This window comes from Brachypodium distachyon, chromosome 5 (assembly GCF_000005505.3).
Source record: "Brachypodium distachyon strain Bd21 chromosome 5, Brachypodium_distachyon_v3.0, whole genome shotgun sequence".
NCBI lineage: Eukaryota > Viridiplantae > Streptophyta > Magnoliopsida > Poales > Poaceae > Brachypodium > Brachypodium distachyon.
In genome coordinates this window covers 21,097,294-21,113,037 of record NC_016135.3, presented here as the reverse complement: position 1 = coordinate 21,113,037, position 15,744 = coordinate 21,097,294, and the positions used below count along the sequence as shown (strand labels likewise).

General features: G+C 50.4%; 4 protein-coding genes across 4 annotated transcripts; all 4 read right to left on the bottom strand.

Annotated features, from left to right (window-relative positions):
• Window positions 1-1,019: 1,019 nt before the first annotated feature.
• On the bottom strand, window positions 1,020-2,726 carry LOC100823737. Its single transcript, XM_003581458.4, has one exon. It carries the CDS (start codon window positions 2,724-2,726, stop codon window positions 1,020-1,022), a length of 1,707 nt encoding a protein of 568 aa, XP_003581506.1.
• A 2,257-nt stretch (window positions 2,727-4,983) lies between these two features.
• Window positions 4,984-6,402, bottom strand: LOC100837223 (cyclin-P2-1). Its single transcript, XM_003580240.4, has one exon. It carries the CDS (start codon window positions 5,908-5,910, stop codon window positions 5,164-5,166), a length of 747 nt encoding a protein of 248 aa, XP_003580288.1. The 5' UTR covers window positions 5,911-6,402; the 3' UTR covers window positions 4,984-5,163.
• A 1,166-nt stretch (window positions 6,403-7,568) lies between these two features.
• On the bottom strand, window positions 7,569-8,978 carry LOC100836919 (expansin-B5). The gene is made up of 3 exons (XM_003580239.4): window positions 8,831-8,978; window positions 8,431-8,737; window positions 7,569-8,310 (listed from the first exon to the last, which is right to left on the bottom strand). The coding sequence occupies exons 1-3, from the start codon at window positions 8,964-8,966 to the stop codon at window positions 7,965-7,967; spliced, it is 789 nt and encodes a 262-aa protein (XP_003580287.1). The 5' UTR covers window positions 8,967-8,978; the 3' UTR covers window positions 7,569-7,964.
• A 1,195-nt stretch (window positions 8,979-10,173) lies between these two features.
• Window positions 10,174-14,686, bottom strand: LOC100836606. Its single transcript, XM_024456069.1, has 7 exons — window positions 14,416-14,686; window positions 14,122-14,234; window positions 13,802-13,992; window positions 13,176-13,500; window positions 11,353-11,542; window positions 10,952-11,255; window positions 10,174-10,840 (listed from the first exon to the last, which is right to left on the bottom strand). The coding sequence occupies exons 1-7, from the start codon at window positions 14,570-14,572 to the stop codon at window positions 10,480-10,482; spliced, it is 1,641 nt and encodes a 546-aa protein (XP_024311837.1). The 5' UTR covers window positions 14,573-14,686; the 3' UTR covers window positions 10,174-10,479.
• Window positions 14,687-15,744: the final 1,058 nt, after the last annotated feature.

The window sequence follows — 15,744 nt, the reverse complement described above, 5'->3', positions numbered from 1 at the left end:
TACTTGATTTCTCTCACATCATCATATCATTAATATGTTCACGTCTATTTAGCGAGAAATTCATATTTGTTGCACATGCATGCGTAATATTTTCTATCATGATATCCTCACTATGTGAAAAATTTATCACACAATTTCATTCTATGTTTTGAGTTTTGAATATTCTTTCGTTGTTGTACTCAATTTCACTCATGCGTATATATTAACTAAAAATTTCTGTAACAAACATCATCCAGTATGCTTAAGAGAGAGCGTGCTTTTACGAGGCTGGAATGCTTGGCTGGCGGTAAGAAAAGTAAATGCACGGCCGGCCTTCCTTGGCTTGAGAATGAACTTCCTACGTCTACATGCATGGATCGGGTCAAGATAAGAAAAGAAAAGGTCGCTACGTGTCCGTCGTTTCGTGGTTATAACATTGCCCCAAAGCAGCCCAGCCCGTCTAAGCGTGGCACGGTCAGCATTAACTAGCCCAGCCAGACTTAGAAAACATAAGGCCCATATTTGAAAGCCGGATGCAGAAATGCTCGATTCGAAGGAACACATCGCATAAACACAGGGCCACGATCAAAACCAAACGGGCAGTACACCGTCGTGCACCAACGGACTCGCCATGAAAATTGAACAGTGCGTGTATTGATCCACAGGCCATGTACAAACAATATATCCCGCTTCATTTGTTCTTATGCTTACATGAATAAACATGATTAACTCTCAAAAACAATAAACACAATTAAATATTTTTTTCTGAGCAATTGTGCGCAGCTCCTCCTGACCTAATACTATCAAAGTAGTATTTGCTGAAGTATGTACCTGAGTAATCTCAACTCTTTATATACACATCTTACATGCACACGTACATTTTTGTCGGTGCAAACTACTAATCTACTAGAAAGTAAAAAAGAAGAAGCAAATTTAGTATACGCGTAGGGAACAACATACGCCCCAAAAAAAATGTTACTTACAGCAGGCTAAGTGTTGTTCGTGGTGCGCCCGCGGCCGCGCTAGCTATTCTTAGCGGCTCATTCCCGAGCAGTACTCTTCCCATCACCATCCGCCGACGAGGAGCCAATGCCGACCTGCAGCCAAGGCGTGGTCTCCCCCGTCGTGCTCACGGCCTTGAGGCCACCAAGCCTGGCTTTCTTGGCGGACGCCGTGCTGTCCGCCTCGTTCTCCGCGGCGGCGCCGGCACCCACAGCGTCGTTGACGTTGTGGCTGCTCGTTGCTGCCATCTTGTTTTGGTGGCTTGGGTTGTTGCTTGTTGGTGCCGCTGACGCCTGGAGGTATAGTGGCGCTGACGTGTCGAGATGTAGCGAGCTGTTGCCGGCACTAGTGTTAGCCGCGATGGTGAGGTCTAGCTCCGGCTCCGGCGCGTCCACCAATGGACGGAGAGTGAGCTGGTAGCCGGCTGCGCCCAGTAGGCCTTCGGCCCTCAGGGGTGCGATGCTCCCGTGCTCCCCAGTGCTCGAGGTGAGCCAGTGGCACCGCTTGTGGCCTCCGAGCGCCTGACCGGAGGAGAAGAGGCGGTTGCAGACAGAGCACTCGTGCATCTTGGCCTTCCTCTTGGACGATCCAACGGCGGGAGCTAGTGCCACGACCGGCGGTTCATGGTCCGCAGTACCGGTGGTGACGATGGCCATTGACAGGGATGGCTCGGCGGCCTCGCTCGTGCCGGCGTCATTTCTGTCGCCAACAGTGCTGGCATCCACATAGTTTGTCCTGGCGTCGGCATCGCTACTCACATTGACTTGGACCACGGCGTGGGCGAAAGCATTGCTCTTCTCGTTGTTGGGACCGCCGAGCGTTGCTGCGTGGTGAGGTGGCTCACTCGCGCTGACGCTGCTCTCGGGCTTGGCAGCGAAGCAGCCCTTTACCTTCTTGTGGCTGGCACGGTGTCCGCCCAGAGCTTGATGCGAAGTGAACAATTTTTTACAAGCCTTGCACTCGAACATGCCACGTGGAATTGGTGCCGAAGCATGCTGCGGCGCTGGTAACGCCAATGGCAACACCATCGTTGGATCTGGCGCCGGTAAGACGTATGCTAATGGCTGAGGCTGCTGAGACATTATTCTCCCGTGCACCTTGCCAGTGCCAGACGCACACGGCTCTGGGTTGGTATCGGCGACCCTTGCCGGCTGATCAGCCTTGGACGACGACGAGAGCATGACAAGGCAATTTGCCAAGTCTTCCTCTTCTTCTGGTTCGTCCAACGACGTCATTGCGAGCATTTCGCCGCTGCCGATCAACTTGGCGCGCCGTGACCGCTTCCCTTTTGACCATCCAGCGGCCAACGACGACGCATCCTCCTGATCTCCGTCGCCAACGGACGGATCAGGCGACGAATGCAACGAGCCACCTGCATCTCCATCGCCCCCCTCTTCGCCGGAGTTGCACTTACCGTGATCCAAGAAAAGGTCCATGGACGAGAACTCCTTCCCACAGTTCTTGCACACGTGGCAACCCCTGATCAAGCGATTAGGAAGATTCGCCCGCAGCGCGTAGACGTGCGTTCCGGGGGACGACGTGGACGACGGGCCCCACGGAGCATCCGGCACGGCGGGCTCGTCGTCATCGTCGTCGTCGGCACCGGCGCCAGGCTCTCCGTCGGAGACGGCGTGGGTTCTCATGTGCCCGCCGAGCGCGCTGCCACACATGAACCCCTTGCTGCAAACTCTGCAGAAGTGCTTGTATGGCCTCGCCTGTGGTGGTGGTGGCGGCCATGGCAACATGCTATACGCTCAACAAGATGTAACCGGCGGTGATGATACGGAACCACGCGGCGGCGGCCGGCGTCAAAATGTGGCGGGGGACAATGAATGGGGCGTCAAACCTCTGTGGAAACACGAACGTACCAAAGACGATGATGCAGCTGATCCACATTGATCGGCACCTCGAGATGGATCGGGGGGCTGCGATGCATTGCAATGGCTGGCTGGGAGCTAGCGCCTGGCCGGAGATCTCCCTCGCTAGCAAACTGCGTGGTGCCTGTCAAAAGTGCGTGTGTTTATAGTGGCCCGTTTATAGCTACTCTTCTGGCCCGTACTCCGTAGCTTGCATGCATGTAGAGGGTGAGACTGAGACTGAGATGATGTACCTGCCCGTGCATGCGGCTTTCAAGGTGTGACTTCCCAAGTGGTTGGTCTGTGGACGCTGACGCGGCTGTCAAGTAACGGGAAAAAGTGTCGGGGGGAAGATACTTCATTAGATGCTTTCCGTTGTGATCGGAGAAAATATCCGTCGGAATTGACGGCCGGCTGGTGCTGGGGGAGGTCAAGCTTGTTTTGAGGATCGAGATCAACAGGAGAAGGTCAAGATGATTGAACCCCATATTTGGTAGTCTGACCCGGTCTGAATCTTGAGGGAACTAGACAGTTCGGCCCACAAATTTTGCACGTCCGTACATTCGGGGTTTTCGTGAGCCCTTTGTGATCCTAATCGTGCGGCGGCGGACGCGACTCCTCTGTCTGGATGACTGGATCCATCAGTGCCACTACTCCGTAGATCGCAATCGTTTGGGCCTTGTTCGGCCACATTCCTCCTATCTTGGGCCTATTAGGATGGGCTAAGTTTCTGCTATTTTTCTATTTTCAGGACGCGCTATTCTAGCCCACAATCAATTACGAGAGCAGATAGTTTTTCTTCACAATGCTGTGCACGGTCGGGACTAATTGCAGAATGGAGTGGACATATTAATCTAGCGTATTGATAGACTAGAACATGTATCCCCGTTTCATGCCCAAACTGCAGACTTGGCGGAAGCAGATTAGTAGCCGAAGAGAAGCATTAAGTTCACATGGAAGACAATGCAGAACATTTCAGGCTGATTTGATGCTTGTTGATCCCTTCTGAGCCTTTTATTTTGGCGCTTCAGATAATCTCAATGGAGTGGTCTTTTCGACAAAGAAGGTGAGGGAGAAATGAGATGGGAACTGGTAGTAATGTAATGAGCATTTTTGTTGTCGTTTCTGTCGGCTTAAGTTTATCCCGAGTAGGCTTTTTTAAGGTTGGACAAACGTGACAAGGATCCATGATCCTATAATTTTTTTTCTGACGGACTGCCGTTACTGCGTGCAGGAGTCGAACGCCCGCGCGAGGAATCGAGCGGGCTGCGCTGCTGGGCTGTTTTGTAGGGCTGCGCTGCTGCTTGCTGGGCTACTGGGCTTGGCTTCTGCTTGCTGGGCTGTGCTATCTAACACTAAATAGAGGAATGCACACAGCACGCACATGAGCCGGTTCATCACAGGCCTCGGGATCCTCTAAAAAAAAATCACAGGCCTCGGGTAATAGTACTCAACAGCAAAAAAAAAATAACGATCGATTCATCCAAGTTCGTTCAGACGACCAGTTGTCATATGCTAGATAATCTCTGATGTAGCGATGACCTAGTATTCTTGCCCAGCACTGTTGAAGTTTTGTCAACACTCATCAGTACTGTTGCCTTCCGCTGGGTAATACTACAGTACGGAGTAGTACTGTTTACCGTACAATTCTGTCTCCGCACGGACCAGAGCCAGCGGGGATCGTCCCTACAGCTGCGCTGTACAGGATCTGATCCTCCATGGGGGTGGATTGCTAGTCCTTTTCCCGTATCCCGGTGGTGCCGTGGTGGGGGCTGATGGGTCGTCTCAGCGTGCGGGATGTGCTGAGCCGTGCCGTGCCGTGGCTTCCACTTTTTATTATCCCCAAAGTTAGCCGGTGATAATGATGTCGCACCCACAACAATATCGCATTTTCTGACAGGGAAAAATTGATGAGATTGTGCTCTGTTCGGCACACCGACATGAAATCATTTGTGGATCAAACAACAGAAGGCACGGAATCATTTCTTGTCGTCGGTTGGCATGATCATGGGCCGGGAGTTACGGGTAAAGTGTCTCCATTTCATTCTGTTAAACGAGATTTGGTCCCAGTTTCGTTAGAAGCAGCCAGTCCCTTTCGGTTTGGCTTAGCTGCTAAAAAAGCAATTGTTTGTCACGCGTGCCCGCATAGACCGAGAAAAACAAACTTTGTACTGCTGCAAATCCTCGCATCGGTTCATTTTCCAATCGAGATTACGTGCAATACAACTGCTTAACACAGGCAAATTACCAAACAGTCCTGCCTGCCACGATTAATTTGTACGGCCGTCTTAAATTGCCCTCGTGGTAAGACACCATACTGCTAGATTTAAGTGGACATTAAGCTTGTACGTGACGAATCACTGAGCTGCTGCTGCCGCTGTTGCTGCCGGTGGTGCGCCTCCCCGGAGCAGACGACGACGAGGGCCTTCTGGAGGCACGTCTCGACGTGGTACCCGCCGCCGTATCCCGCCTCCCTCTCCAGGTGTCGGCAGTAGCTCCGGAACACGCTGACGCTCACGTTGAGCCTGAACCGCATCAGGAAGAGGAAGTGGAGCTCCAGCGCGCCCAGCTCGGCCGCGCCCAGCCCGCCCACGGCCGCGAAGTGGGAGTTCTTGTAGTTCCTGTCCTCCACGAACTTGGACGCCACGAGGATGGCCGCCGTCAGCAGCCGCTGCGCGTTGCCCGCCACGACGCGCACCGGCGGGCCGGCGCCACGGCGGAGGCGGCCGAGCCGGTCCAGGTAGGCGTAGGCCACCACGTAGACCTGCGGCGAGACGTGCGCGTACCGGCTGAACCGGTCCAGGAACTCGCGCATGCTCATGTCCAGCACCGTGCCGCCGCCGTCGAAGGCCGCCATCCTCCTCGCGTCTTCTTCGTCTTCGTCTCCGGCGGCTGTGCCGTGGCTGCTCCTTGATAAGGCCAGGGCCCTCTCGTTGCGCGCGATGTGCCGCTCCAGCAGCGACGCGAGCACTGACACGACCACCGGCGGCGATAGCGCCGCCATCGTGCCGTCGTCGCCGCCGGACGTGGAGTCGTGCGCCTCGGACGCTAGCTGATCATCAGAAGAAGCCATTTCTCGAAGAACTGTTGGGGGTCACGCTCACGGCCCAGGACTCCAGGAGGGATCGATGCTGGCGGCACTTATCAAACGGGAAGCTTGTTCTTGGCCACACCTGGGGGGCTACTGCACTGCAAAAAATCCTTGGGGAACGCTGATACTTATGCGAACGAGGGGGGCGGCAAGTTGTGGACCGGTGGCTATAGAAAATGGAGGAAAGCGAGAGGAAGCAATGTCATCGGCATAAGATATTCACCACGTACATACATGTATAGGATCAGACGAAGTCTTCAGGCACCTTCCATTTTGGCTCTGGGATCATCGAGCGTATGAGGAGGTGACTAGCGACAGATTTGGGCGATGGATTTGGCTGGTGGTAGTGCCGGTTGGAATGGCATCCGTGATCATCGCCGAGGCTGGATTTATGCTAGGAAATAAGTGCCGGTAGCTAAATTATCTTGTCGGTGTCTGCCGGTAGATCGCCGTACGGCCATTAACTATTCCAGACTTTTTCCCTGCGTACGTGCTACCTGCTGTTCTGGTATGGGCATCTCTCATGGAATGGCATGACGCGTGTGGGCGTGACTGCGTGAGCGTGGCACCATTTTGCTTGCTTGCGGTTCGATGGCCTACTTTATGATGGTGCTAATGATGGAGACTTTGTTAATTAAAACGTCGAAGCAATGCACCGTAGGAGACAATACGGTTGGAGGCGCCCTAACTAACAGCTGTACAACTGGCGTGAACATGATATACTGTACTATACTTCCTCTACTTAACATTCATGAAAAAAATCAGTCTTTCCCCACCTTGCTACGGACAAAAAATATATAACGAAATGTTTTATCCTATTGTGACGGATCGTCGTCACCAATAGGATCTTTTATAAGAGTAAAGATAGCTTCCAAAAGAGAACGATAGAAACATGGAAGACGGAGAGAAGAGGAACACTGTGAAATCACAATAGATGGATGGAAGGAGGAAAACGGCAGGGATAGAGATACAACAATGAGGGAGGCATTTGCTCGAGCACTCAGAGTGCTCTCTCGTCGTTCTTTCCCCGCACAGTCAAGAAATTTAAATTTTGAATCCAAATTTTAAATTTGAAACTAAAACAAAAGTTTATCTTAAACTTTATGTTAGTTTTATATAAAATAACATATTAGTCATTGAATTATGTATTTGATTTTTTATATTTTTTCTGCGCGGTTTGAAATTGAAACACAACAAGTTTCTCTCGAACCTTACGCCAATTTTACCGATCAACTTACCATATAGACGATGCATTACTCATGTTTACTGGAATTGTTTCGAAAAATTATGTGCAGTTTGAATTCTGAACCCAAAATTTGAAATTAAAACAACAAGTTCCTCTCAGACCTTATGTCAAAATATAGATAAAACGTTACCAAATTAATCAATTAGTATGTGTAATTTATTGGAAGTTTACAGAAATTCTCTGTATAGTTCGATTTTTAAAAATTTGAACATGAACATGAAACGACAAGTTTCTCTAAAAACATGTCCTCTTTTGCTGCAATTTTATCGGATTGGTCACTAACCTATGCTTCATATAATGGGGTTGTTCAATTTTTCTGTGTAAGATTAATCCGACTAGGATGATGAGCTGGCATAGCAAGAAAGAAACCGTTAACATGGCAAAAGAAAACACGGAGTCCAAATCAATCAATTTAGCTAGAGAGGGTACTAGAATGGTTTTGAGAGTCGAGGGATAGAGGGATTGTGGATGGAGGTAACCTGAAGCAAATCAAAATTCAGAGTTGTAATCCGAATCCCATGATTAGTTCAGGGGAGTAAAATGCAGATCAACATTTATAAGTGTGTATTGTATCGGTTGTTTGACTTCACAACTGTGGAGAATTTGCGGTTTTCAAACAGCACGTTCCTTATAGTTCCATAATATATATCCAAATCAGGTATCTGATTGACTTATTGCAGTTCTCAAATTCCGGTACTTAGCTAGGGGCTAGCGTGCCCGTGCTCCCAGCTCCGTCTTTGTATTTGATCAAACATTCAAACTCCATCCAACGGTGGCCTCAAACAGGCCCTTAGGCGGCGTAGTTCACGTTGGCTTGGTAGGCCTTCCCTGCATTCCACCCGGTGGGGACGACGTTGTTCGCGACGAGCACCTTGCCGGAGCCCGAAGTGAGCCGGAACGAGAACGGGGCCTGCAGAGGCTTCCCGCTCTTGGAATCGAGACACCACAAGGCGCCCCACGACTGCCGCATCGGCATCCACTTGGCGCTGCCCTTGCTGCCGCCGGCCTCCATGACCTCCACGGAGGCGAGGTCCCCGTCGCCGGCCTCGTACTCGATCAGCATTGCGAGGTAGTATGGGTTGGCGCCCGAGTCCATCTTGAAGCTGATCTTCTTGCCGTTGTACTTGCACGGCACCCTGGTGAAAAGTAATGCACCAAATTAATCTCAGCACGTAGTACATGCAGGCGTGTGCCATGTCAACCTGAAGAGATTTCTGAAATTAATCAGATCACTCCAATGGAATGCGTTTGCACACCTGTCGAATTCGATCTTGAGGACTCCGGAGTTACGGAGCTTATCGGCCATCCCGGGCTTGGCCATGGCGCCGAAGGCGGTGCCGCTCATGTCGAAGTGCGCCTTCTCCTTTTGGCATGTCCCGTCGGGGCAGGAGTCGGTGATGACGACGGTCACATGCTTGCCGGAGCAGGCCGGGTCTTCTTTGCACCTAACCTGGTAGCATGCACCGCAGCCTTTGCCGTTCTTGAAGAGGGACGGTCCGCCGGCGGCGATCATCGACGAGAACGGGTCCTGGCCGACATCGCTTTTATAGCCGCACGCGCCACCTGCATATGCGTGTCGCCTTCGCGTAACAGAGTTTCTTTTGTGACATCCTGACAAGTTAGAGGTCAATTTACATATCGTGCATATGAATTTACCTTCGCTGCCATCACCGTAAGGTCCCCCGTACCACGTCGCGCCGCCGTCCGCCCAGCTGCGCGCTGCGTCTGGAAGTGATAGGACGGACAGAACGCCGAGTGCCGCAAACAGGAATGTGCCTCGGCTGCTAGCCATTGTTTCCTTTGGTTGATAGGATGATGGGAATGGTGTAGTGCCTAATTAACGGACTGGCTTTCGTCTTAATATACTGCTTGATTTAGGAGTTGTCTTAATATACTGCTTGGTTTAACTTGGAGAACTATATATAGTGCTGTTTTGGGTGGTATGCATAGGATAGGTTTTTTATTAGGATTATAAAAGGTGTGGAAACCACAATGTGAAGCAAATAAAAAACTTTTTCCATTTACTCAAAATATATTTAAAATTAACGTATGTAAATGACTGAGTATTACATACAGATTTTAAGTTTCGTGTAAAACAAAATACATTTCCACGGCCCATGTAAGAAACAAGTGATTTTATTTTGATTTTGCTAAGGAGAAGTCGTCAGTTTTTAGTTAAAGATAAGCCGACGTGCTTCTTGGATTTTAACCAATGGCAGCATGTGGGAGAGTAGGAAGTGGGAATGTCATTCAGATCTTAATCCAACGGGCAACGACTAAGATTTAAGACTTTTGCTTAAAAATCTGGCGCGTGAGATATGGCCACACCCATTTTATTTTAGCTCTTCATGCATTCATGTTACTTTGATGCAGAGTACAGATTAATGCATTTGTTCATGTAACTATACAGATGCATTGTACATCATAATATTTACATGCCTTCTTTTCTTTTCTTTTTTAACTTTGTAGAGTTATGTTTTGATTTATTTATTTTTCAAAAAAATGGAGGATGTGGGCTCGCGTTCGCCTGCTATTCATCCTAATTAACAATTATGTTAATCTGTGATTACTAAACATATGCTCAGGATGGACGTGGGTATCACGATAATTATCTAGCTAATTAATAATTGTGTTAATTTTCAATTACTTAAATTGCAGCGTAGTAACTGCGTCATATACACTCATATCCAAAACATCATGTATATTGGAAAAGAGAGAGCGACTGTTTTTCTCGCCGATTCAAGTTTGGGCAGTAAATACAAGTCAACTATAATCTTGATGTATGTTCAGGTCCAACTGGTTAGTCAACAAAATGCATGCCGACATGACAAGTCACAGGACAAAATCATGACACGTTGTCGCATAGCCACTTCAGATGGTGTGAGAGACCATCCGATTTCGACAATTGAGGGAGTAAGAGTATCCCAAAAGAAAATTAAGAAATGATTCGTGTGCTTTTCAAATAGCTGAGAGAGAAAAGTAGAAGGCAAAAAAAAAAGTTAAACGGACAAAAATCACATCTATTGGTTGTGACTAACAGTTTGCGAGGTCGCATACATAGAAAAGAAGACACATCACTAGGAAATAACTGCAAGCCAGTGGCCGTGTGGAGAGGCTTGGAGGAGCAGGCGTTACAAAACACTTGTCGACCCTCCTCCTCTTCTAATTAACGCGGCCGCTCACAATTCCCGGACGCACATGCCGAGTTCCTTTGACACGGCAAGAGCTCACATCACAAACGGCAGAGCTGCAGAGCTACAGATCTAAAACACTCGAAGATCAGCCAGCACCAGCCGTCTTACGAGTTACGAGGCGTAGTTGACCGAGGAGCGGTAGGACGTCCCGGCTCGCCATCCGGCGGGGATGGCGTTGGTGACTTCGAGCACCTTGCCGGAGCCCGAGGTGAGCCGGAACGAGAACGGGGCGCGCAGGGGCTTCCCGTCGTTGGAGTTGAGGAACCACGTGGCGCCCCACGACTGCTGCATCCTCCTCCACGGCTCCCCGTTCCTGCCGTGCTGGCCGGCCCTGCAGCCGCCCTGCATGATCTCCACGGAGGACAGGTCCCCGTCGCCCGCCTGGTACATCACCAGCACGGCGAGGTAGTACGGGTTGGACCCCGCGTCCACCTTGAACGCCACGTTCATGCCGTTATACTTGCACGGCACCCTGAGGGAAAAAGCAAAGCATTCCAATGTTAACACGCGCGCGATGCACACAGTGCGCCGTTAACTTGACTGCAATTGTTTGATGATCGATTAAAGTCGATTGCATTTTCACCTGGCGTAGTGGATCCTGAGTTCTCCGGCAGAACGGAGGCGGTCGGCCATCCCGGGGTTGGCCATGGCGCCGAAGGCGGTGCCGCTCATGTCGAAGTGCGCCTCCCTGGCGCAGACGCCGCCGGGGCAGGAGTCGGTGATGACGACCTTCACTGGGCGACCGGAGCAGGCCCTGTTACCCGTGCACTTGACCTGATAGCATGCGCCGCAGCCTTTGCCGTTCTTGAAGAAGGAGGGTCCCCCGGCGGCGATCATCGACGAGAACGGGCGCTGGCCGACGGCGCCTTGATAACCACACGCGCCACCTGCATTTCGTTCGTGCAACAGATAGAGTAAGTCTCCTATCTGACAATCTAGAATCTACACATAGCACTGATCATTGTAGGTGTACGTGCGACTTGCCGTCGCTGCCGGCGCCGTAAGGGCTCCCGTACCACGTCGCGCCGCCCGAGGACCAGCAAGAGATGGAGCTTACAAGAAGTGATAGGATTGACAGGATGAGGATCACTGTCGTGGGTAGCGCACTGCCTGGACTAGCCATTGATTGTGATTCTGTCTGAACTCTTAAGTCACAGTTAGGCCGATCGATGGGCTAGCTAGGTTTGTTTGGAACTAAGATCTTGGGTACTCCCTGCAGGAATAGCACGATTTTTGGGCTGTATATATAGGATGACTTTAGGTGTTATAAACGTGTGGGGGCAAATATGTGCCGTCGTGCACACACGAATTGTCGAGATACTGAACGTGGCGGCAAGTAAGCTGGAGGGAGAGGGAGCGCATGTAAAGTACGTGGTCAACTGAGCCGGAGCGGCCGATCCTTGGATAATGGAGCCTTGGAGGTGACGACGTCAGTTGTCTCAACTCCGGAGATTTTGGGCAAAGAGATCTGATCATTGGGGTAGTTGCATTGCATGCGTGGTGGTCAAGTACTCAAATGGCTGCGTAAGAGCATACGAACTTTTTATATAAACTCGTACATGGGAATGATTGTTTCGATCGTTTGTACGTCGTTGCAATTTGTGTCCCTAGCCTATAAATTTTGAGCTTATCAGATGAAGTCAATCTATAGGATAAACTTTAAAATTGATTGATAAATTCTTATATTTAAGTCCAACTGACTTTATTGATTGAGGTAATACGTAGACTTTCTTTTGTAAGTTGATTAACTTTAATAACCAAAAATAATCGAGGATGTAAAAAACATGTACCATTTTTCATATTTTTTTCATCGAGGCAAACAAACGACACGAGCTTCTTTAGAAAGTCCATGAAAAAAAAAACACGTTTGGGCTTTATGGCCACACGCAAGTAAACTTAATGTGGTTTCGCTCGCCCAGTTTTGCCCCGAGCTGAGTATTGAAGTGAAAAAGCCCGCAAGGCACTTGTACCCAGGCCTAAGAAGTCGGCCCATTCTGACGCAATCTGTTCTCTCTCTTTGGTGTTGCGATGTATTTATCATAATCCTGTTTTTCTTTCTCCCTTTTTACTATTTTCGTGTTTGGCAAGTTGAACACAAATAAGTTCAGCATAACACAGTTCAGCAATGCCAAACTGAGTCTTTTAGGCTGCTCATGCAATCCAATGCAACTTGATTGTTGCACGGTTCAGGTTAAGCCCATCTCCCTATATATACCCAGTTCGTTACATATTTTTCAATCTCTAGGCATGTAGGCCCATCCAGATTGACTAGTTACTGCATGTTCATTGAAAACATGTACATGAATAAACTATATTGTACACAACGAAAATGGTCAAAACGAACATTTTTCCTAACCGTCGATAAAGTGCATGGGGATCACGATCTCGGAATCGATCGAGAGACACCAGGAAACATGGGCAATAGCCCACAAAAGCGTAGAGAACAATGATTTTATCAATAGCTCAAAGACGGGGGTCACCATATAGAAATAGCTTTTGGTCTAAGACATGCCACAATTATACTTTCACATTGGCATGCCAAAAGGGGAGAACTATAGATTTTGGAACCATAGCCATACATCTGCGCGCCTCCTCCTCGTCGGCATATTGCCCTTAATTTCAGTTCTTAATTACCAACACTCCACTATACGTCCATATCATCAAACTATAACGCACACACATGTAGTATATCGCACCGTGTCATGATGCATGCAACCACACCTATACTGTCGACTCGCAAGTCGCAAACACGCATGCAGTACTATAAACGGGAACATCTAGTTACAGAGGAAAACTAGCATGTATTAGTAGTTAACCGCGGACTGGTACGCGGCGCCGGCCTTCCACCCAACGGGGATGACGTTGCTGGCGACGAGCTTCTTCCCGGAGCTGGAGGTCAGGCGGAGGGAGAGCGGCGCCTGCAGTGCCGACCCGGCGTCGAGCTTCCAGACGGCACCCCACGAGTGCTGCATCGGCGTCCACGCCGCCCCGCCGGCGCCGCCCTGCATGAGCTCGACGCCCGAGAGGTCGCCGTCGCCGTTCTGGTACTGGACGAGCACGGCGAAGTAGTGCGGGTTCGAGCCGGCGTCCACCACGAATGTCAGCTCCGCTCCGGCCCAGCTGCACGGCACGCTGCCCGCGCGCAGACATCACGTGACAACAAAGAGAATTAAAGGACAGTTCGTTGCGTGTGGCGGTTATGGGAAAACAGAGCATGTGCCGGTCTGTGCATGGCATACTGGCATGCGTGCGTGCATGCATGGTCCATGGCGCGCGACAAAAGTAAGAAATTATTACGTAGATGTTTCCAAAGCTGCGTGATCGAGAGGTGCATGTGATGCGTAGGCGCGTAGCGAGCCTGGCCGTTTCGAGCGGTGCAAGGGTAGATTGCAGATTAGCTACATGCATTAGTTCATTCTTCATGCGTATATACCGGGTGTACTGGATTTGGAGCACGCCGGCGCCGCGGAGCTGGTCGGCCTGCCCGGGCTTCGCCATGGCACCGAACGCCGTCCCGCTCAGATCGAAGTGCGGCTCATTCAAGCAAGGGCCGCCGGCACACTCGTCCGTGATCACCACAGTCACCACGCTGCCCGAGCAGGCGTCATTGCCACTGCACTTCACCTACAGTAACAGCATGCCAAAATTAACATCACAAAACGCGCGTATACACATGCTGGCATATATACCAGCATATGCATGCGAGAACTGTACATGTTAAATCTTTTCAATAAGGGTTGCGCGCATGCAGACCTGGTAGCAAGAGCCACAGCCCAGGCCAGAGCCGTAGATTGAAGGGCCACCGGCGGCGATCATGGACGAGAACGGTGCCTGGTCGACGGCACCCTTGTACCCACACGCACCACCTACGTATATATACAAACATCCACATATGGTTTAAGACATGGGATCGCTATATATGTGGTCCTAGCTTACTTAACCAGTAACACATTAGTTTGGGCCTGGGGGCAGTATTCACTCGTGTACGTGCGAATTATATCCTGCATGCATGGATCGTTTTTAAATCATTGTGCAAAGACTACATACCATCACTTCCGGCGCCATTAGCGGCGCCGTACCATGTAGCGCCGGCGCTCGACCAACTGGAGAGTTTGCGGTGGAACTCGATGGACGACGCGCAAGGGCAAAGGAGCGAGGCGAGAACCGCGATGGCAATGGACAAGATCTGGAACCCGGAAACCATAGCTGGAACAAGATCGGAGTACCTAGCTACGAGATTGTGGGTTTGCAGGGATTTGGAGAAGACAAGTAGATGAGGAATTGTGTGAGCTCTGTGGTGGAATGGAAAGTCGTGCTCGCGATCTATTTATAGGCAGCGAACCTTGGCCGGCCTGTGACTCTCTCTGTCAGCAACTCATGCATGCATGCAGACAGATCTCACTCGATCGGGCGCGGTCTGTTGGATTGTCCCATGCATATGTCACATGGCTAGGGTCAACATGTTAAGTAGATCCTGTGGAGTACTATATTTACTAAACTACTATGCCTAGCAGTGCTAGTTAGGCCGGTCCTTTTGTGTGTAGTTCACATATGTCCCATCCTCAATTCGACCATGGCACATTGGCTCTTCCAGGGCTTTACCACTCATTTCCTGCCTTTGTTACTAGATCTAGATAGCCAGTGAAACAATCACAAAAAAGAAAAGAAAAAAAACATCGTCGACAGCTTTCTTTCGGAAAACGTCTGTAACTGCAGTTCAGGATTCAATGACTTCCCAAATTAAACGCGAATTATATTGGTGTGCCCATCGATCTCTAGTCCAGTAAGATAAGTACAACTCGATATTTCTCGCTGAACCCATAGGATACGGAAGGCACATGACTACATGGCCGTTATTTCGGTTGGGCACGTATGATACGTGGCGGTCGGTCACTTGCTAATCCCAAGACGGCTCTCCTTCCTCCCTCCCGGCCGGATAGTCAACCGACCCAATTAATCTCCGCGCTCCCTAAATCCATGCTCTCGTAGCGTATCTATCAGCCGCCGCCAAATCCTGTTCCCGTCAACTCCCCACGATCGCTCGCGCAGTCGCACCAGGCCTCGTTCCCCCGATCGGACGGAAGCTGCATGCTGACCCCGGCAGGCGGCGATGCAGCAGCAGAAGCCGTGATTCCGGGCAGCTCTGCCGGCTCCCTCTAATAAGTCTAACGACGCTCTAGCTCCCCGTCTCATGCTAACGTGCGTTACACCAGCCGGTCGCCGGTCGGCCGGGATCCGAGTGAAATTCATGCACGCTGCGCGTAGTAGTAACTGTGCCTCGCGCGCGACGTTTCGTCGTGTGGAGTTAACTTGCACGACTCGTGGGAGTAATTGGCGCAGGCTACTGTACTGATTTGAGTACTGTGGTCAGGTCAA